Source organism: Zootoca vivipara, chromosome 12 (genome assembly GCF_965207765.1).
Source record: "Zootoca vivipara chromosome 12, rZooViv2.hap1.1, whole genome shotgun sequence".
NCBI classification, from domain to species: domain Eukaryota; kingdom Metazoa; phylum Chordata; class Lepidosauria; order Squamata; family Lacertidae; genus Zootoca; species Zootoca vivipara.
In genome coordinates this window covers 40146065-40168350 of record NC_142595.1, presented here as the reverse complement: position 1 = coordinate 40168350, position 22286 = coordinate 40146065, and the positions used below count along the sequence as shown (strand labels likewise).

Genomic DNA, 22286 nt, shown 5'->3' with positions numbered 1-22286 from the left:
CTGCTACGGCAGCAAAGTAGATTCTTTTTCCCAACCCCCATGGTTAGATTTGTGGAGAAAGTGGTATCAGCCTCCTGTCTGAAGGGGGGTGCAGCTGGATCTGGAGTTTTGTCTAGAGACCTTAAATAGTCACCCAACTTTGTGGGTGCGTTCCCCATCATCTAATCTGGACATTACGAAGGCAGCTGGACCACGTAGAGGCCAGACTTAAAGGGCTTGCTCTCCATTGATCTTGGGAGACGTTGGGGGTTGGTGGAATGCTCTATTCAGTCCACTTGCATCTCCTGCCTTGTCTTCTGTTGTGGAATTCCAAGCAGACTGTACGTGGGAGCCCTGAGCCCAGGCTGTGTCTCTTGAGTGTTGAGAGTTGCATTTCATATATGTCTAGGGTAGCAGGATGCTGGGATCTTCTCTCCTGGTAAGAATCCGTTGTTTTGAAACGAATGTGTCAACCCTACCATTGGTAAGCACCAAGTCTGGATTGACCATAAAGCAAAATAAGCACATGCTTAGGGCATTAAGAAGGTGGTGGGGTGGGGGCACCACAGATATTTTCCATTGCTGGATTTACCATGGGCCAGCAACTCCACTTTTCAGTTTACAAATTCTGAGACAAAATCTATCTACGTTAATTAAAGCACAAGATTCAGCTGTAAGATAGTAATTAAATTGTTTTTTTTTCATGGAATAAAGTGGAAGTGTACAAAAAACAACAACAGATATTTATCATCTTACTGTAGGTTTTATTTCATTTCAAACAATAACAATTTATTATACGGTTCTATTCTGAATTAGATATATATGGGGGTAACAAAATCTTTTTAAGTGCTTAGGGCAGGGGTAGGCAACCTAAGGCCTGTGGGCCGGATGCGGCCCAACTGCCTTCTCAATCCAGCCCACGGACGGTTCGGGAATCAGCATGCTTTTACCTGAGTAGAATGTGTCCTTTTACTTAAAATGCATCTCTGGGTGATTTGTGGGGCCTGCCTGGCGTTTTTACACGAGTAGAATGTGTGCTTTTATTTAAAATGCATCTCTGGGTTATTTGTGGGGCATAGGAATTCGTTCATTATTTCCCCCAAAATATAGTCCGGCCCACCACATGCTCTGAGAGACGGTGGACCGGCCCACGACTGAAAAAGGTTGCTGACCCCTGGCTTAGGGCCTCTAAAGGTCTTTATCCGGTCCTGGTAAACACCCTCTGGAAGGGAGATCCTAGAATTGTAGAATTGGAAAGGACCACAAGGGTCATTTAGTCCAACTCCCCACAATGCAGGAATCTTTTGCCCAACATGGGGCTTGAACCCCCAATCCTGAGATTCAGAGTTTCATACCAACTGAGCTATCCCAGCTTCTTTTTCAAGACAACATGTGATGAAAAGGTCCAGGCAGGGTGGGATCATGGTGCCCTCCAGAGAGTGGATTCCCAAGACACACCCGCCCCCAGCCAGCATTACCAATTGTCAGGGATGATGGGAGTTGTAGTCCTGCAACACCTGGGAGTTGTAGTCCTGCAAACAGGGAGGGCATCCAGATGAAAGACAACCCAGGGCACGAACTCTCTTGACTACCGGTCTTTCCTTTCCCGCCAGAAGCCGAAGGGTCCTCCGGGCCCCCTGGAGCCCTCCACGCAGTCGGACAAGTCCCACCAGAGGGAAAAGTTGGAGCGCTTCAAGCAGATGTGCCAGATGTTGGAGCGGGTGAAGAACAGCAGCAGCTCGAGCTCCAGTTCGGACTCTGACTCTGACACGGACTCTCGGGGCTCAGACGGCTCCAGCGGGGGGGTGTCAAGCCGAGCCGCCTCCCCAGCCACCCGCTCCCAGCGCCTGGCCGCCCTGGGCTTCAGCGCCAGTGAGGACGATGAGGAAGAGGAGGAGGAGGAAGAGGAGGAGGCGGCGTCGGAGGGCGGGCGGCGCAACGGCAGCTCGGAGACGGCGCGCAACGGCAAGCAGCCAAAAGCTCGGGGGAACTCTCAGGAGAAAGAGAACAATCACCGCCCGACCAGCCGGGGCAGCGAGCGGGCCAAGCAGCAGGCGGGCGGGCGCAAGGCGGGCCGGCCCGCCGGGCAGACGGGCCTGCGCATGGTGGCGCGGACTCAGTTCCTCAACTGGCCCCTAGTGCCCTCGCCGCCCAAGCCTCTGCTGCAGCTGGAGCGGCACGTAGTGCGTCCGCCCCCCGACAGCCCTGAGCCCGACTCCCTGCCCTTGGACAGCGGATCCGACCATATCATGCAGCGGGACGTTTGGTTGGCCGTCTTCCAATACCTCAGCTATCGGGAGCTGTGCGTCTGCATGAGGGTGTGCCGGACGTGGAGCCGTTGGTGAGTGCCAGGGTGGCCGGGGGCTTGCCCGGAGGAGCAGCGCGGGGAGCGCCGGAGAGGTCACGGGAGTGGGGGGGCAGGTTTTGGGTTGCGCTCGTACAGCTGCTTCCTGCTGGGTTCCCCAAGCCTCCCAGAGCCATATTGTTTGGCAGACCCAGGGTGGGGGACTGGGCCTATTCAGCAGCTGCGTAACCTGCGAATGGAGGTGACAGGGAGAGACGGGAGTGCGAATGCCACAAGCGCTGGTGGTGACACCTATGATCTCAGCTGGGCGATAATCTGGTTTTCAACATCGTGATGCAGCGAAACATCACGATATGCTGATATATCATGATGTCTGAAATCAGGATGTAGAGGTATGGGCTGACTTCACGGTTTTTCCTGCATTGTGATTTTTGCCGGCGCCTGCTCTTGTGATTCTTGTGAGTTGAGCCAGCAGAGATAACCGGGGGTGCAGAAATCGAGAGACTTGTTGGCTGGCTTCACGGTATCCCCCGAATTGTGATTTTTGCATAGCACACATACACACATAACGTGCTTTGTGATGTATTGCCAGTTCAAAAGTTATGAAATGGATATCACGATGCAGACTACAAAACCGGTTTTGTCCGATGTATCGATATATCGCCCAGCCCTAATGGGGACTGCTGTGTCTGGAGGGAAGACTGGTCTGCCTCAGGGACCCTTGTAATGTTCTGATGGAGATTTTCTGCTTGAGCTCACGCGTGGGATTTCTCTTGGCAAGAGCTGCCCAAGTCAGGAGTGGTAGGCTTATTTCTCCTTGCACTGAACTGTGCATGGCACGGGATTGAATGGTGACCACGCACATGGGGTAACACCAAGGGGGGCTCTCAGGGAGACGTCCCTTGCTTGAAATCCTGGACAGCTGCTGCCAGTCAGTGTTGCCAGTACTGAGCTAGACAAGCACAGTAGTCCGACTTTATGGCAGGCAGGTTCCCAGGTGCAGAGGCCAGTCTCTTCACATGTGTGCTCCTTGTTTCCTGGGTTACGCTCACGGTTTTTATTTATTTGCTCAGTATCCTAAGGAGCTCTAATATCCAAGGAGCTCAGGGTGGCTGGTATCATTTCTCTTCCTCCCTCTACTGTCGCCCTCACGAGAGCGACCAGGCCAAGGTCAGATATGACCCAGGATCTCGCTGGTCTCAAGGAATGCTGGGAAGTCCTCTCCCCCTAGATAGGCAGAGCGTCCTTGCTGGACATGGTGCTTTTGAGCAGTTCCCACCAGCCTGGGCATGCTTTATAAAAGCAAGGCAAGCAGCAAAAGATGAGCTTGATCTTTGCAAATTTCAACTGTGGGAAGGGAGAGGCCAAGGTCAACGAGGCAGAAATCAGAACAAACGCAGTAATACGCACTTGAGGTTTCTCTGTACGTGATAATGAAGGCTTCGGGGGTTTAAGAAATTGCCTTATCCTTCTGATTTCAACCCCTCTTCATCTTCAAGGCTTCTATGCATATCTATGCCAATAATATTATTATTATCATCCATTTTTTGCAAAGCCAGTAGTAAGAAACAGGAGTCAGGGGTGGGAAGGCAGAACAGTCTTGCACAGGAGGGGTTCAAAACTCAAACGCCAAGGACACTTGCCACTTTCCTCCCTGTGCTTGCCATCTTCACCTGATTTGGTGTCATTTGCCAGCAGCGGCTTGCCATGTGGATTGGTGGCAGGCAGGTGTTTTCTTCGTGCCATTACAGAAAATTCCCACCGTCTTGCATGTTGTCCTGCTGTGCGCAGGCAAATGGAGCGGCTCCTTCTACGTGGCAGACCTCTTCTGTCTGAACATGGGGTCTTTAGCTATGTAGCAGTCAGAACCTAAAAGTGGGCTTAAAAAGCCCCAAACACTTCCTTTTTAAAACAACAACAACAACAACTTCCACCTTCCTAGTTTCACTTTCCGATGGATAGGAAACACCTGCCCATGCCCAGCCCATGCGAAACCTATCAGGGCTATGGGGGTGGAGGAAAAGGGGTGGGGTGGGAGCATTCAGGTGTATAAAAGAGCATTGCCTTAGCGCAGAATGTGATGCTCCCTTTTGACTTCTCAAGAGTCGTGTTGGCATAACTTGCGGTTGCAGCTTGTCCTTGGCACACAGAGGGTCCAGCTGTTGAACTCCAAGCATCTCTAGTTAAAAGGATCTCTAGCAACCAGGTTTGGGAATCATGCCTTTAGGAGACTTTGGGTTTAAGACAGAAAGAAAGAAATATTAGCAAAGATATCCAAGGATTTTACACCACAGAGGGGAAGTTTGTATTGGGGAGGTCTTCTGGAAAGCTAGTCTGCCATTTCTGATGGTTCTCATTGAGGAGCCCCGCCTCTCCTGGCAACTTCTGGGTCGAGCTGCAACCTTTGATCAGTTCAGGGTCGATTGATTACAGACCAATAAAGGCACTTCCATTTAACTGAGCAACACAGAATTGTTTTAAGTTGTTTTTTCCTAATGCGGTTATGAAAGCAACAAGTGGCAGATGCAATATTCACTCTCACTCTAGGCAGGAGGCAGAAGGCTCTTTTTGCACAGTGTTTCTTGTGAAAGATGTGTTCACCATCAAAGACCAATGGAAGGATGCCTTTCCTCCTCCAGAACTGGGTTTTTCCCCCTTCGCGTCGTTGCAGGCAGATGTAGGCAATTGACTTGATATGACTGGTCAGTTAAAAACTCATTGGATTGACTTAAGATTTTTTTTAATTGTGCGGCTATCCTGCTTCTGAGGCACAGTTTGGAAGCAAATGAATGAAAGCTTTAGCTCAGGAATGAAGACCCTGTGGACCTTCCACATATCTTGTGAATGAGCCCCCCCCCCTTAATAGCCTGCAGTGGGTTTTTTTGCTAGCCAGCTAAGAGGCTGGTCTTCTGTGTTTCCATGCTGGATGCAGAAGAGAAAAACCATTTTCTTCACAGACAATGCACAAAGGCAGGATAGTAGCTTTAAATATCACCCTCTACCAAACAGGATGGCAGAGCTGAGAGAGAGAGGCTTCTCTTCCTCCGCAGAAGACAGAAACCCAAACGTCCTTAGGAAGGAAGGGAAAGATTTGCCCCTTCACCTCCACCAGCCCACTGAATTTTTGGTCGCCTGTGACTACTAGCCAAGTTACCATTAGTGTTCGTCTGAATGTCAAATTACTGGGAATCCCAATTGGGAAGAGTTGCTGCGGCACTCGGGTCCTGCCTTCCGCCTTCCTGTAGGCACCTGGTTGGGTACTGTGACTCCTCCTGCATTAAGTACAATCCTGGATGCGGGTGGCGCTGTGGTCTAAACCACTAAGCCTCTTGGGCTTGCTGATAGGAAGGTTGGCAGTTTAAATCCCTGTGATGGGGTGAGCTCCCGTTGCTCTGTCCCAGCTTCTGGCAACCTAGCATTTCGAAAGCACGCCAGTGCAAGTAGATAAATAGGTACCATTGCTGCGGGCAGGTAAATGGCCTTTCCCTGCGCTCTGGTTTCCGTCATGGTGTTCCGTTGTGCCAGAAGCAGTTTAGTCATGCTGGCCACAGAACCCAGAAAGCTGTCTGCGGACAAACACTAGGCCTGAAAGCGAGATGAGCACCACAACCCCATAGTCACCTTTGACTGGTCTTAAGCATCCAGGGGTCCTTTACCTTTTTTTAAAAAAATAATCGTGGACCAACCCACCAATTCTAAACCTTTTAGCCCTGTTAATGAACGATCACACACAGATGTGTTTTTGCACCCCCACCATCTCCTGGGCTGAGTTCTCCTCTTCTGCCGCTCTTCCCCTCACCCCAGGTGCTGTGACAAGCGGCTATGGACGCACATTGACCTGAGCCGTCGGAAATCCATCACTCCCTCCATGCTGAGCGGCATCATCCGCCGGCAGCCGGCCAGCCTTGACCTTAGCTGGACCAACATCTCCAAGAAGCAGCTAATGTGGCTTCTCAACAGGTTGCAAGGTATTGTGGGTGTTTTTTGGGGGGAGTGGAGTTGAATTTGGAGCACTTACACCCCCTTTGCTAATGAAAAGTCTCAAGGAGGCGCACAATGATTTAAAGTTAGGTAGTGGTTGCTAGTGAGCGGCAAAAGTGGCTATATGAGCACACAGCCCAATTGCAATGCTGCTGCTGGATCTCTGGGCCATGGCAGGTCTTGGCGGAAATCACCCCAGCCTGATGCAGCGGCTGGATGTTGTGGCTCAGAGGGAGCGTCTCTTTCAGCTTCTGTTTCCCAGCAGCCAGAGGCTCTTGAAAGAGCAAAAGTGTTTACAGACCTGTACACCCTGCCCTGGTCTTCAGATATTCCAGTTACTGTTGTTATCTGAATAAGTAACTCAGTTGGTTAGAGCGTGGTGCTGATAACGCCAAGGTTGCAGGTTCGATCCCCATAAGGGACAGCTTGCATATGCCTGCATCGCAAGGAGTTGGGACGAGATGATCCTCGGGGTCCCTTCCAACTCTATGATTCCATTATTATTATTTATTAAATAATTGCAGGGAACCAGGCAGAGGGGCTTCTCAGTAGTGGTGCCCATCCTGTGGAACGCCCTCCCATCAGATGTCAAGGGGAAAAACAACAATCTGACTTTTAGAAGACATCTGAAAGCAGTCCTGTTTAGGGAAGTTTGATGTTTTATTGTGTTTTTAATATTCTGTTGGGAGCCACCCAGAGTGGCTGGGGAAACCCAGCCAGATGGGTGTGGTATGTATGTATGTATGTATGTATGTATGTATGTATGTATCCATCCATCCATCCATCCCAGGACAGTTCACAAACAAAACAAAAAAAACCCCAAACAAACCAAAATGAGAATAGGAAATACATAATACATAAACAAAAACAAACCAATAACGCCCTCCTCCCACAAGCACATTTAAAAGGCCATAGAATGTTCGATCAGCCAAAGGCCTGGTTATAAAGAAAAGTTTTCGCCTGGCACCTAAAAGGCAAGGCAAACCTCCCTGGGAAGAGCATTCCACAATTGGGGAGCTACCACAGAAAGGGCCCGTTCTCGTGTTGCCAACCTCTCATGTAGGGGACACACGAAGTGCCTCCCTGTCACTAAATCTCTGGGGCTCAGCAAAGCCATTGAGAAAATAAGCCCAGCCAGAAGTAGACTTGAGTTGTCAGGGTTTTGCATGTGACTTTCAGCTTTCAAGGCACCTTACAAAAATTATCACAGTCAAAATGATATCCGTGCTTGGCATTGGGATTCAATACATCCCCATGGCGACAGGGTTGTCCAGGTGGCATTTTCTGCCTTCGGCCTTGGTTTCCTTGGCAATGTCTTGGGAGGGCGGCCTGGTTGATCAGGGTGTCCCTCGACCTCTGGGGCAGACACTTCCGATAGAGGCGGGACCTCACTTTATGGAGTGGTCCCTCCCCACGCAACAGAAAAACAACAACCAATCTTTCTGCATGGAAAACCTGTATGGCCATGAAATTGGGATGAAAAGAAGCTAAGAAGCGAGTGGGAATATTTCGGGGAATATTTAAAAAGAGATGGCATTAAGCTCAACCTACAAGTGGGAATGAATATGCGATCAGCAGTGGACAAGATAAACAAATCGAAGGGATGAGATAGGGTGGAGAAATAACAGCGAGGCAGCGAACCAAAGAGTTTGAACCAGGATGTCAATGAAGGATAGGTTGGGAAGTCTGTATAGGAACAGGATAAGATGACAAATGTATGTGAAAAACAACAACTGGAAAATGCATAAATCAAAATTGTATATGTATATGTATATAAAAGGAAAAACTGCATGACCAGGAAAGGGCTTCATTCTTAATCTTCTCCTTGACACCTTCATTCCTGCCCAAGTGGACTTTGTTTTGAGCAAAGGCACCCACTGGATGGGGTAGGGGGAGTCCCCACACCCTGGAATGAACCATGGTGTCAAATCCCTGGGTTTTTTTTACAATTCTTTTTTAAAGAGTAAGTTTCTAACATTTGAAGAACCTGCGATACAAGACAAAATATTTCCCTGCCTTTTCAAAATGAGAAACAAGCCTGCTTCCTCTTTCAGCATATTACTTTGCAAACATGCGCCCCAGGGGAAAAAAAATCCTGCTTCTGGAGAGGAGCATTGAATCGGGAGAGCCAACCCTCTCCCTCCCCCCTCAGAGTCTCACGTAGAACAGCCCAGCCACAGGTGTCCCACTTCAGTGAGCCGCTCTGCCTTGAAGCAGGAGGTGGTTTGGTTGGGTAGGCAGCAGTTGGAGGAGATGGGGAACCAGGGTCACGGCCCAGGAACAATTCCACACAGAGGTGCAAGTCTCCTACGCTCCAGCCTCTGCTCTCTCGGGATGCACAAGCCAGTGCCCCCCACAGTCCTTTGCCTCCAGGCTTCCTGCCCTCTCAACGGTGGGTGCGAGGGAATTGGCCTGGGTATATTTTTTTAGTGGGGGAGACACTGAGCTGCGAGGCAGCACTCGTAACTTCTCAAAGGAAGTGGGGGGAGGACCATTTCAGGGTGCGGAGGAGAACCTCAGTGGCAAAGTGTCATCTCCTCATCCCCCCCCCTCCCCAGGCCTCAAGGAACTCATCCTGACAGGCTGCTCTTGGTGCTCTGTGTCGGCGCTCAGCACAGCCAACTTCCCCTCCCTGCGGCTCCTGGATTTGCGCTGGATCGAGGACGTCAAGGACTCTCACCTCCGCGAACTGCTGTTGCCTGTCCCAGATGCCAAGCCGGGTAAAACGGGGCGCGCAGTGGGGTGGGGGTGGAGAGGCACTTTGGGGAAGGGCCTGCAGCAGACTGTTCCGTTCCTTCATCAAACTACAGGCATGAAAAATGGATTGTGTTCCCTCCTCTCCCTGCAAAATACTTCCGGGACATTAGACATCATTAACTGTACAGTGGTACCGCGACATACGAATGCCTCGACTTCTGAAGGTTTCGACTTACAAAGTCGACAACCCTGGAAGTCTTTTCACCGCGTGTGTGTCCGGCGCAGAAGCGCGTAATTGCGCTTTGTGCATGCGCACAGCGGGCGCTTCGACAACCGAAGACCTCCACTTACGAAGAGCATCACGGAACGGATCGCCTTCGTAAGTCGAGGCACCACTGTATATTACTGACCTGATTTGTAAAAGTGGGTCCCTTGCTCATGGAATCTTATTTCTTCATTTTTAAAAATATACTATACCGTCAAGTCCATTGCCTTATTTCTTGGGGGAGCTTCTGTTTCCGGGGCAGCCAAGGCGACGCCCTCTCAAAACTGGACTACAACTCCCATCAACCCTTGCCATTGGCTCAGCCGGTGGGAGTTGGAGTGCAGCAGCTTCCGGAGGGCCTCCTCGGATACAAAATCTGCAAATGCCATTGAACAAACCTCAAACTGCTGCCCTTTAACAGCAGCTTGAGCCGGCCGCCTCCGAAGGGGGTTGCGCCCTCTGGCCCGGCTGCCCCGCCTAACTCGTCTGCTTCCTTCCCCCTGCAACCGCCAGGCCAGAACGACAGTCGGGGTCGGCTCCAGAATGTTTCCGAGCTGCGGCTCTCTGGGCTGGACATCACGGACTCCTCGCTGCGCTTGGTGATCCGGCACACGCCCCAGCTTGCCAAACTGGACCTGAGCCACTGCAACCACGTGGGCGACCAGTCTGTTAACCTGCTGACTGCTGCTAACTCCCCACTCCGAGAGACTCTTGCCGAGCTCAACCTCGCCGGTGAGTGTCGGGGATTTCCTTCCTCTCCCCGAATGCCGTTCCTCAATCTTCTCTCTTACTAATTTGGGTTTGTCGCATTTATATTCCACCTTTCCTCCAAAGAGCTCAAGGTGGCAAACGTGGTTCTCCCCCAGCCCATTTTGATTCTCAGAACAGCCCTGCGAGGCTGGTTAGGCAGACTATCATAAGGTCAGCTTTGTTGGCGGGTGGGGATTTGAACCCTGGTCTCTCCCAGGCCATAGTCTGACACTCACTACACCATGTTGACTCTCTCCTGGTTGCTCTGGTACCAATCCTTTCCTGCTCTTTAGGCAAGTCTTATCGTAGGTCTCCCACTTAGGACATCCCTACTGACCCCTTTTGGGTCTTGTACTGCCTATGCAAGCCTCAGTCGTCTGCCCCCTTCTCTTTCCCTGGCCACATCTGAATGTTGCAGGGAATGGGTGTCAACAACAACAACAGATGTAATTTTTATTGTTACCTCCACCTAGTCCCAAGCACAGCCTCAGAACTTCCAAGTGTGGCTCAGGAAAGAGACAAGAATGACTATTTCTCATCTCAACTTTTTAAACTATCATGGCTCCCAGCCATCCCCCCAAATCCTGGGAATGTATGTTAATTCTATGCTGAGAATCTAATTAGAGAGACCAGTTCCCATAGTTTCCTCAGCCGATGAAATTACTATTCAGCCTGTAAAATATATACAGTGGTACCTCGGTTTATGAACACAATTGGTTCCAGAAGTCTGTTCATAAACCGAAGTGTTCATAAACCGAAGCAAACTTTCCTGCGACGGTGAAGGCCCGGCCTCGCAGAGGGGTCAAGAGAAGCAAGGCCGGGCCTTCACCGTTGCGCCCCTGCAGAGTGGAGAGGCTCGGGGTTGAGAGAAGCCGCCGCCGCTCCAACCAGAGCCAGGCGCACCGCGAGCCACCCCAGCCAGTCCTGGCGCCTGGTGGTGGCGGCGGCTGCTCTGAGGAGGAGAAAGGTCGCCCGGCCGGCACCACGTAGAGAGGGAAGGAGAGCTGCGAGCGCCACCGCCGTGCAGCGAAATGACTCGCCAAGCCTCTCACCGCTGTTTTCTATGCGCGAGGTAAGCGCTTCCAAAGGGACCCCCCCACCCGCGCTGTTTTCAGCCGCTTTGAATGAGACGCGGCCGCAGCACAAGGCACTTGCGTCGGGGAAGGGCTCCAACCACACAGTTTGCCTCCGTGAAGGCATCGGAGCGCTTCTGTGGCTGCGTCCCAGTCGCGGACGCTCCGATGCCTCCGTGGAAGCCTCCATAGGCCTTGGAAAGCTCGGGCTACTTACTTCCGGGTTTCGATGGTTCGTAAACCGAAATTTCGTAAGCCGAGGTGTTCGTAAACCAAGGTACCACTGTAGTGAAAATATGCCTTCCACCCCTTAGAATAAGTGAACTTAGATATTTCCTATGCATGCCACCTTTTTTTAAAAAAAACTTACATGCCACAGGCATGTTCGGTGGGACTTTGGCTTGAAAAACTCCATCCCCGAGACCTTTCTGATTTTTTTGCGTCCTCAATTTCAATTTCTCTGGATTCTAGTGCACTGCAAATTTAGCCTATGGTTTGCTTCTCCATGCTGAGATAGTAATCTTCCCTGTTCCTTTGAGAATGCACCTGCTTTCCCCACACCAGGGGGGTTCTGAAGCAAAACCTTTATTCCTGACTTTTCATCTGCCTGTTCCCCCTTTCCCTACCCTCCCTCCCCCTCCGCAGGGTGCAACCGGCTGACGGATCAGTGTCTGCCCCTTTTCCGCCGCTGCCCGCGCCTCTCCCGCATCGACCTGCGCACCTGCCACCACGTCACGCCCGAGGCCTGCGCCCGCTTTGCCGAGGACTCTGTCTCCAACAGCACCTCCGCCCCCCCGGCCCCCGGCCCGGCACCTCCCGGGCCTCCTTTCCGTTGCTCCGAGGAGAAATTGCTGCTGAAGGACAGCTAATACCCGCCCTGGGGTGGAGGCGCAAGGGAGACTCTGCCTCGCCAGTCGGACAAACCGGACGCGGACTCTGAGAGAACCTTTTTACTTAAAGCCATGCACTGAACCGGAGTGGCGTCTCCACCCCCTCGATGTGCGCAGCTAAAGAAGAGGGTGGAGGGTTGTGCTCCCCCCACCCCACCCCACTCCCCACCCCTGCCAGGGTGGGGGTCGGCCGCCTCTTGCTCCATTCCCCCCTCGTTCCAGGACAGAGCCACGGAGTAAGTGGGGCCTGGGGTAGCCTTGTTGCTTTACAATGCTGGGAAAAGGCGTATTCCTCCTCCTCCCATCATGCACTGCGTCGTCCTCCCCCCCCCAAACCCCAACCTGTCTGTGCCGCAGTCGGTACCATTTTCTCTTTCTCTCGGGGGTGAGGGGGGTTGACACACAGCCTTGAAATGCTGGCTCAGGAGGAAGGCAGCTTATTTTATGGTGTCAGGTTATTTTTCTCACTCCAGCCCCGCTCCCTGATGCATATGTGCACTCCAACCTCCTCCACCCCCCACCTCCCCACATGCTGCCTTTATGATTTTGAAAGTGCGCGTGCCTGCCTGCCTGCCTTCCCCCCCTCCCTCCCCAAGCACTCATTTTTTTCAGTGTGGTTTTTCAAAGGGGTGGGGCAGGGGAGCCAGGCAGCTGATACTTAGATCCCTCCCACCCACCCCCTCACTACACACCCACTGAAATTCCGTCCGCCCCACTTCCATTGGGGAGGGCACAGGCTGTGGGTCGCCACACATGTGCGGGGGCTGAATGTGCAGGCGGTCTCCCGTGGCCCAAATCCGGACCCCATGTTCCTGGCCCTGGAAGCCAAAACGATAACACGCCCCCACCCTCCCATGTGCGCACATGGCAATCCGTACGCATGCTGTCTCCGCTGCTGTATTGTTTACACACGCACACACAATCGACATACACGCATGCACGCACAAGCTGTGTGCGTGGAGAGAGACTCCGTCCCGCAACACTTGCCTCCCCGTCTTTAGTCCCCAGCCGCCACCCCAGGTCACTGGTAGACCGGGCAGAGATTCAGAAGCTTGGGATATCCTCCCCAAAAACGCTTCAGATCCACCTTGTGCGTCCCTGTGCGGAAACCCACATCGAAACGCCGCAAAGGAGCACGCGGGGCCAAGTGTGACACGAAACGTCCTTTATCTCTCGGTGCTGCCCCGTGCGCATGCAAGGAGCTCGTAAGGAGGAAGCGCCTTGAAAACGCCACAGCCCTTCCCATGTGCGCAGCAGGCACGGCGCCTCTTCTGCTGCCCTCTGTATGTATAGCACAGCTCCTAAGGCCTCCCTCTCGGGACACCGTTCCGTACCGCGAAGGTAATGTTGGAGAAGCTGCGTTGTGAAATTAACACGAGCGTGCTCCCTCCCCCTCAAGAGTCAGACAACTTTGGGGGTGTTGATACCAGGAGCACCGTAAAAAGGTGAACCACACACACACACACCAAGCCCATATACCTGTTAATCCAAACAGCCCTGCCTGCTGCCACCCCCCTTGTGTATTCCTCTTCCATCCCATCCTGGCACCTCCATCTACCATTCCACTCCAGCAGCATTTCCAACTCGGAAGTCATGCTCCTTCCTCTCTATCTGCCCCCCCCCCAACTCTCGGCCAGTAATGTGTGTCTGGGTCAGCCCCTGGGGGTGGGGGTGGGGGGCAAGCAAGATGAACAGCTTGAGTCTGCTGTCTTGCTGTGCTTGATTTTTACTTTTGAAAACCCCTCCCGGGAGAGGAGATGCCGCTATCTGGCCTGACCCTCCTTCTCTGCCAGCCCCTCCAACCCTTGTCCAACCCCCACCCCACTTTCCTTCCTTGGTCCATAAGCTTTAATAACCACTTTTAAGGGGGGGGGAGCAGAGAGCTGCGTTTTCTTTCCCACAGCACCACGCATGTTGGGCTTGGGTAGCCTTGTCTTAATTCTGGTCGCCCTCCTCCGCCGCGGAGTTGTCAAACTTGAACACACACGTTTCCCCCTCCCCACCTCGGCTGCGTTCTCTTCCCACCCCGCGGTCGTTCTTTCCCGTTTTTAAAGAGCGTGGTGGCAGGAGGAGGAGGAGGGTGGTGGTGGTGGTGGAAATACTGTAGAAAAAGGCACGAAAAAGAATGTTCCGGACCGAAGACGTGCCTGTTTGCCGGCCATTTCTTGGCTCCTTCTGTGGCGGAGGTGGGATTGATGCGGATAACGGAGCTCTTCTTCCCTTCTGCCATGCTGGCCCGACCCGGCAAGGGAGGCTGGTGCAGCCGTCCAAGGTGCCCAGCTCTGCTCACTGAGCCATTTTTGCTTCTTTAGGTTTCCTCCAACGGGGATGGGACTCGGCTAGGTTTCGGGAGGGAGAGACGGTCAGTCGTCAGCAGGGGGCATCATCACAGGTCACCCGGATTCCCACAGCTGGGGGGGGGACCTCCCTGCCGCTGCTGCCCCCCAACCCAACTTTCTTGTTACAAAGATTTCCCGGAGCCCCTTCTCTTCCTTGGCCCCCTTCCCCTCCACCTCCACCTGGGTCCCCGGAGGATGCCGCCATCAAATGGGGAAGAAGAGGAGAAATGGCTTGAGACTGGGTTGGGTGGTGGTTTTTCTTATTTTATTTTATTTTTGTCAAATCGGTAACCATAACTACTTCTTTTTTGTTTTTTGTTAATATATACTTGAACGTTCATTTATTACTAAAGCATTACTTGAAAAAAAACACACACGCAGCGATAGGTTGTGGAATCGGAGGCGAGGTTTTTGGTGTTTTTTTTGTTTTGTTTTTAAGGTTCTGTTGGGTGCTTTTTATATTGTTTTAAGAAAATCGGTTTTCGTCGTTGCTTTTTTAAACTTTTCATTTGTCCATGGTGGGTTTTTGTTTTGTTTTGTTTTGTTTTTTGTTATTATTAAAATCCTTCCCTCTCACTTGATTAGCCAAAGAGGGCCAAGGTATCTTACTTTCTCCCTTGCCCTGCTCCCTTCTTTTCCCTCCTTCCATAGTCGCCTCTTAGAAGCTCCTAAAACAAAAAGAGAGAGTATTAAAGATGGTGAGGAGCTGTGGGGAGGGAGGGGGGCTAGGATACCACGGAGGCAAGTGTGGGGCAAGGAAGGGAAGCTCAGTATTGTGCATTTATGGGGGGGGAGGGAGAAGATCAAACAGTCCTCTCTCCCCCCCCCCAATATCCTCAAAAAAATAACGCTAACTTTCCTTTGGACACAGCATAAATGCGTACTTGATTCCAGGGCTCCCCACCCCCCACCCCGCTCTGAATCGACACCCTCCTTGGTGCAAATGAGGCCTGCTCTCGCCACAGCAGCCTTTGCTCTGTTCCTTGTCTCCTCGATCTCATTTCCTCCTCCTCATTTCCTCCTCCGACCAAAGGAGACCCGTACACTAAGAAAGGGCAAATTTATGGGTCTGGGTTTCACTGTGTGCTTTATGGATTGTGGAGGATGGGGAGAGGCAAATCACTTAATGTAAAAGGAGTGGGGGGGTCACACTCCCTGTGCCATGGGGTGACCCCCCACCCCAACCCCTCGGCTTCCCTTGTCCAAAACAAGGGGGGCAAGGGGGACGGAGGTGCTGTTTTCAGACATATCATTTAGGGTTTTGTTTTTGTTTTTTTTAAAGAAAAGAAAATATTTGTTTTTAATGGATGTTTTAACTAAGAAAAGAAAAATACCTCAGGTTTTAAAAGAAACGGTGAAGAAAGCGAGAGAGAGAAAAGCGAGAATTATCATCTAAGGGTGCGCTACTATGCTACAGATTGCTGCTTTGGGTGGGGGGGGCTGCGAGGGGTGGGAAGTTGAATGAACCCCAGAGAGGGGCGAAAATGCTCCCTTTGGGCAGGGAGAGGTGGCCGCAGGTGATAAGCCCACCCCTCTGCTCCCCCTCCCCAACCACCCATATTTTCTCCCACCCACAATCACTTGAAAGGCAAATGAGCATTAATATACAGGCAGCTGTCTCTCAAGCCTAAACGGTTTGCTCCTGGAATGATAGAAGAATATGGGGGGGGGCATTTGCTATCACCCCCCCTGCAAAATGAAACAAAAACCCCACGGATGTAGCCTCCCACAAAATGTTCCAAGGGATTCCCCCTCCCCGCCCCCCAAGAGGTATAATATGGAACATTTTCCGGTCGCTGGCGTAATTGCATACACGAAACCCCTTTCCCCAGTTTTTAGCGGACCAAAGCTATATTCCAGCTCCTCGTTTCCTCCCCTCCAGGCGATTTTCTCCATCTTTGGCTACAACTTTTAAACCGCACACACGCCCAGGTTTTTCTCCTCCTCCTCCTCCTCACCTGGATCCACCGAGACAAAGATACCGTAAGCCCCAGGGAGGGGAGGTGGGAGAGAAAGAAAGAAAACACGAAAACTTTAAAGAATCCACTTTGGAGCAATGTGTCTTTCGCAATGTTTGACCTGCACATCTCTGTCCCAGACCCCCCCACCCTTGGGATGCCGGGGAGGGGCGGGCGCGAGACCAGGTTCCGATCTGAATTTCAGGGGTTCTATTATTGTACAATAACTGTTTGCTATATAAACAAAAACTGAAAAAAAAAATCAAAAAAAGGAAGTATGTTTTGGTCTTAAGAAGCCTGTTTTTCATTATTTTCCCCCATCCCCTGGTTTTATTTTCCTTCTGAAAGAAATGTTGCGAATAAAAAAATGTTGGGGTTTTTAATTAATTTTTATTATTATTATTTTCATTGGGTTCTGTTTTATGGTTTCTGGAAATATTTTTTTTATAAACTCTCCTTTTGTTTTTTTTATTAAAGAGTTTTAATTTGTTTTTATTTTGCGTTGGTCCAATGGCCAAATGTTCTAGGGTTTTTTGGAGTGGGGGGGAATTGTCAGTGGAGAGAAGGGGATTTGAATTAATAGATGGATGCATATCTGACACCTTGAGACGCCATTTTCCAGGACTGAAACTGGCGGCACCTTTCAGCTTTGAATCAGAAACTATTTCATTTTAGAGTGTGTGACTGTGAACTTCGGATGAGCTCACCTGTTGTGTTTCTGTGTGAGTCGTTGTTGTGAATGTGCCCTTGCCTGACGGTCAACAGGCCTTTGTCTCTACACCTGCAGCAAAATTAGGTGGTAGAAAAGCCTGTACAAGACGAGACGGGAGGTCGAGGGTAGCAATTCTGAATGAACTCATTTTTTTAAAAAAAAATTCTCTGCAAGTAGAAAAACTGGCAGGGAAAGGAGCTCCCTTCTTGAGATGCTAGTTCTTTACTTGCAGGGATTGATTTAATGCGAGGAACATTAGAAAAATTGCATTACCCACGGCTGCAGCCTGAAGTGGTTCACTCTATGCAACCACCTCACCTCTCTCTTGCTGCATTTGTAGTATGTCACGGAGAGACTCAAAAGAACACCCAAGATGCTCTACAATATTTCTTTTCCTTTAGTAGATGAATCCTAATTCTGTCTGGTCTCTCCACACTGAGGGCGATTCTGCTCTGGCTCAGTCTCTTGGGAAGTTTCAAAGGGGGAGGGTGCACAGTTCGGACTGAGACTCATTGAAAGATGCAGTGGGCAGCTTCCGGGGGTGGGGGTGAGGAGCGTACTTTGGGTTCACAGGTAGTTTAAATTTCCCAAGGTCACCCGTTGATCTTCATGGTTAAGTGGAGATTTGAGTTTATTATAATAATAATAATTTATTATTTATACCCCGCCCATCTGGCTGGGTTTCCCCAGCCACTCTGGGTGGCTTCCAACAGAAAAATAAAACACAGTAATCTATTAAACATTAAAAGCCTCCCTGAACAGGGCTGCCTTCAGATGTCTTCTAAAAGTCTGGTAGTCGTTTTCCTCTTTGACATCTGTTGGGAGGGCGTTCCACAGGGCAGGCGCCACCACCAAGAAGGCCCTCTGCCTAGTTCCCTGCAACTTGGCTTCTCGCAACGAGGGAACCGCCAGAAGGCCCTCGGTGCTGGACCTCACTATCCGGGCAGAATGATGGAGGTGGAGACGCTCCTTCAGGTATACTGGACCGAGGCCATTTAGGGCTTTAAAGGTCAGCACCAACACTTTGAATTGTGCTCGGAAACGTACTGAGAGCCAATGTAGATCTTTCAAGATGTAGATCTTTCAAGAGTTTAGATGTGCTTGGATTTAATTCAGCATTCGAACCCAGTACTGGCCAGAGCCTTTGGGAATTGCAGGTCAATACATCTGGAGGGCAGCAGGGTGGTAAAGGTTGCTGTAGCCGCCAAACCACACTAGTTCTTGTTATTTATGTAATTAATTGATTTATATACAGCTTAATGCGAAAATAGGCTTCAGTATAAACCCCATTATGAAAACATTAAAACAGAAATATCTTTAAAATACACAATAAAGCAAAACCATTCATTTTATTGAAACAGGAGTGTCTGGTCGAGAAATTCCTATATAAACCTATGATGCATAGGTATATAAAACACGTGTTTATTTTGCAGACAGGATTTATTTTGCCATTAAATGACTCGGATACATAAATAAAATATTTGAGCCTAGGGCCCAAGCAGCTGATCAGGATCCCAAAAGGAAAATCCTAATGAAATTATTACTTTTTTATCCTTGTGGGCCAGCTAACTTCTCCCACCCACCCCCAAGTCTTACCGCAAACAATGTGTTTGAGACCCCGTCTCCAAAAGAGTTTGTTACGCAGCTGAAGGGGGAAGGCACTGGTTATGGTTGAGAACAAGGTGTGAACGTTATGGCTGGTACAAAAGGAGAAGGAACTGCAAACAATCCAGAAGACCCGGTTCCAATCCACGGTACTTTTGATAAATAGGAAGGAGAAAGTAAGTTGTGTGTGAGCCTGATGGGACCAGAGTTTCACCCCATCTTTCTTGATGCTGTTCTGCATTATTTTTTGGCCCCCTCAGGTCTCCATAGCTAGGGTTACCATGTTTCAAAAAGTAAAAAACCAGGACACCCCGAAAGGTGTTGGAGGTTGAGCCAGACGTACGGCAGCTCTACCATAGACGTACTCCAGGGCACAAGACTAGGGGTGTGAAGATGGTCTGACGGTAACCTCGTCTTTTCTTTGTTCTGACCTGGAAGCTTTTAGCCAGGTACCTTCTTCATCTAAGGCTATTGATGAAAAGAGATTCCTTTTCTCCGCTGGATTCCCCGCAGTTCTGGCTTTCAACCACCGCTGGGCAGTGGCACACAGGGCCGATTTCCCCGCATCGATTCTCTCCTTCCACTGGTTCGAATCCTCTCCCTGCTCCGTATTCCTTCCCTTCAAGGAGTTTTGTTTGTTACACCCTCGATGGATCTTGTTAGGGAATTTTATAGGGGGGGGGCACCCAAACGAGGCTTCATTTGGGAATCAAGATTGGCACTAATGCCCTCAAGGGGACCCCATTTGATCCTACAACACCACTCTAGTATCGCACCAACACGAACCCCTCAAGATCAAGCCCTGAGTAATAAAGGCTCCCTTTCCTACCCTTTCTCTGTTGCCTGAGACTCTATGTAACCATATTTCTTTATGAATGAATACAGTGTATCTTTATTTCTAAATGAAACCTCCTTTTTGCGACTCTGGCCAAGGGCTCTCAGGGATGCAGGGAACAGCCATAATCCCTTAAGCAAGAGGTCAGGTAGCCAGGGTGGTGCTCCTCTGCATATCCATAATCCATTCAGGTACCATCTCCTGCCATTCCCAACCCTCCGAAGCCAGAGGCAATACACACAACTGGACCCATTGTTTCCCCCCACCAGGTACTCAAGGATCCCTTCCCAGATACTTACTGGTACTTGCTTAACAATGTCCTGGGACATCCTTATGCTAATCCTGCTTACCTCCTGTTTACCTGTATGCTAATGCCCCTTGCACCTTCCCCTTTTCTGACGTTTTACCCTGTCACAAGTGATGTATGTATGATGCTTTCGATGTGCATTATGGGATGGTGGTGGGAAGTTTTAAAAGTTCTTGCAGCCCTGTTCACAGTGTTCAGTCTGGCATTGAACCTGCTGCGCAGTAATAAACCTTGCTGTTTGCTCCGGATCATGGCTGGACTCCTTCCTTTTATACTCCGCAACGACCACAGGCCCTTGCCTGATGAGCTGGGTGGCTGAGCATTCTCGCACCCAGAATTTTGCCCTAACATTTGGCGCCCGAACAGGGACTTGCGGTTCTCCTGTGTGGCTGACTGAGGGCCCCAAGATCTTCAGCCGGCACCAGGCCCTTTTGCCTGGGAAGACCCCTTTGGACCCTCGGCCATCCTCCAGGCGGTAATCTGCAAGTCTCGAAGGACCCAGCCAGGGAGCAAAGGCAAGAACCGGCCGGCCAGCTTCTTCATCCCCAGGATCAACACGGAGGAGTGTGTGAGTATAAGGTTAAAACCCAGTGCACTGGTGGTAGCGGGGTGGTATCTCCTGGCAACTGAATTCTCTGCCCTCTTATCTATCGTGCTTTCTGTCCTGTCTCTCCGGACCGTGTGCCGTGCTCAACTCGAAAGGGGAGTTCTGAGCTCTATCTCTGTTGCTTCTCCACCCCCCCTTTTCCAGAAAAGAGTGGGGGTCCTTTGGTCAGCCGCCCTGGCAGGAAGGCCCTGTCCAAAAGCAAGGGACCAAAGGCTCTTTTTCAACCACTTCAGCCAGCAGGCTGAAGCCTTTTCTGTCCTGTCTTTACCCCAGCCGCACTGGTCGAGCCACGTAACACGTGTATCGTGCGTGAGCCCGCTTCCAAAAGCAAGGGGGGTATTCCGGAGCGAAAAATTCTATCCAAGGGGGTACCTGATCTGGCACCGCAAAGCGTGGGCGTCCAGTAGGGTCCCCTATTTCTCAAGATTGTGACGATAGGTAGGAGGTTGCCAGGAGGGGTAGCCTAACAGGGATTAGGCAGGACATGGCAGAGTGGTTGGAAGCACCCCAAAGAGAAACGGGAAAAGTGAGCACCAAAGGTCTGGGGAGGAAACCAGATAGCTAGGGCTCAGGAGAAACTCTGTGAAATAGCTAGGTAACTTTATTTAGGACTGAGAAACAATAGGAATGGTATATATATGTTTTCACGTTACATGTTGTCTGTTATTTGTTTTGTCTGTTAAGTGTGTGTGCATCTGTTCCTTGTGTCTGCTAGAGATCGTTGTTTCCCTTGAAATAAATAAGAAATGTAATCAAGGTTTGGGAATGTAAGGAGTTTGTGTTTAAAAATTGGCCATGACCTCTACAGACTGCCTTCCTTAAGTTAAAAAAAAAAAAGTTTAAAAATAATAATAATGCAAGCTTGCTTAAATAATTTTATGTTAAGGGATTGATCAACCCAAAAACATGGCAAATATTGAAAAAGGGTGGAAGTGGTGTGTGAATGTTTGTTGGTTGTAAGAGGCTGTAGAAGGCCAATCTTTCTCCAGAGAGTAAAAGAGGGTGTGTGTGTATACCTACCCCTTTCTGTACAGAAAGGGGGAGCAGGAAGGGAAAAGGGAGATTGGAACTTTGAAAATGTTTGTTTGTGAACTCACAATGTTTAAGGTCTGTGTAACAAGGGAGCCATGTGCTCTGTATGTAATGTTTCTGCTGCAACCAGCTTCATTGAGCACAACAGCTCTTTGCAAGCTAAAATGCAGTGTCTATATTTCATAAAGCCTTAGGTAGGTCTCCTTCTGAGAGAAGAGTGTTGTTGTTATGAGGAATCCTTGGAAGTATTAGGACCATGTGACTATGAAATATGGTGTTCCTTCTAGGGAAATGTTATTAAAAGTAGAGGCTCCATAGCCAGCAAATGTCTATCTGAGTCAGTTTAACCTTGGTCCAGTTGGACAGAATGGTGGTAGTGAGAAAGTAAATTCCCTCTTAAAACTGTTTATCCAACCCTCAGGTTTGCTAAAGGCCTCCATGTAAAGTTGGTACTTTTAATCTTCCCCTTCCTTCCTTTTCCCTTAGTACACATGTGTGCTTCCGTGATAGGGCATAGCCCGTGTTTCCTTCCCAGTTAGCCATCTGTACTCAAATGTATGTGTATCCTGCTTTGAAAGGGCGATGATAGTGTTGAGATCCCCATATTTCAGAAGGGATGGACTAGATTACTCAAGATCCCTTCCAACCCTACCAGACTCTTGCAAATGGGGGGGGGGAGTTAAATGAGGAAATTGTATGTTGTATGTGATATGAAAGTGCTAGGTAGGTGGAAGGAGAGAGAGAGAGAATGTGTTTGAAATTACATTTTGTATGTGATGTGAAGGTGCTAGGTAGGTAGAAGGAGAGAGAGAGAGAATGTGTCTGAAATTGTATGTTGTATGTGATGCGAAGGTGCTAGGTAGGTAGGAGAGAAAGAGAATGTGTTTGTAAGTAACCTTGAAAATGCTTGCTCAATACTTTGAAAATATTTTGAAACTTGAAAATGTTCAC

The 22286-nt window shown here is 50.1% G+C and overlaps 1 protein-coding gene across 7 annotated transcripts in view; it reads left to right on the top strand.

Moving 5' to 3' along the window:
- FBXL19 (F-box and leucine rich repeat protein 19) overlaps nucleotides 1-21125 on the top strand; it is a 38811-nt gene extending 17686 nt beyond the window's left edge. For all 7 annotated transcript variants that reach the window (XM_088654564.1, XM_060281777.2, XM_088654561.1 and 4 more), the window contains 5 exons: nucleotides 1593-2320; nucleotides 6089-6252; nucleotides 8824-8985; nucleotides 9741-9959; nucleotides 11696-21125. In XM_088654564.1, coding sequence (XP_088510690.1) covers nucleotides 1593-2320; nucleotides 6089-6252; nucleotides 8824-8985; nucleotides 9741-9959; nucleotides 11696-11919 — 1497 coding nt within the window. In that variant the 3' untranslated portion in view covers nucleotides 11920-21125. The remainder of the gene's footprint in view (nucleotides 1-1592; nucleotides 2321-6088; nucleotides 6253-8823; nucleotides 8986-9740; nucleotides 9960-11695) is intronic.
- The last annotated feature ends 1161 nt before the right edge of the window (nucleotides 21126-22286 follow it).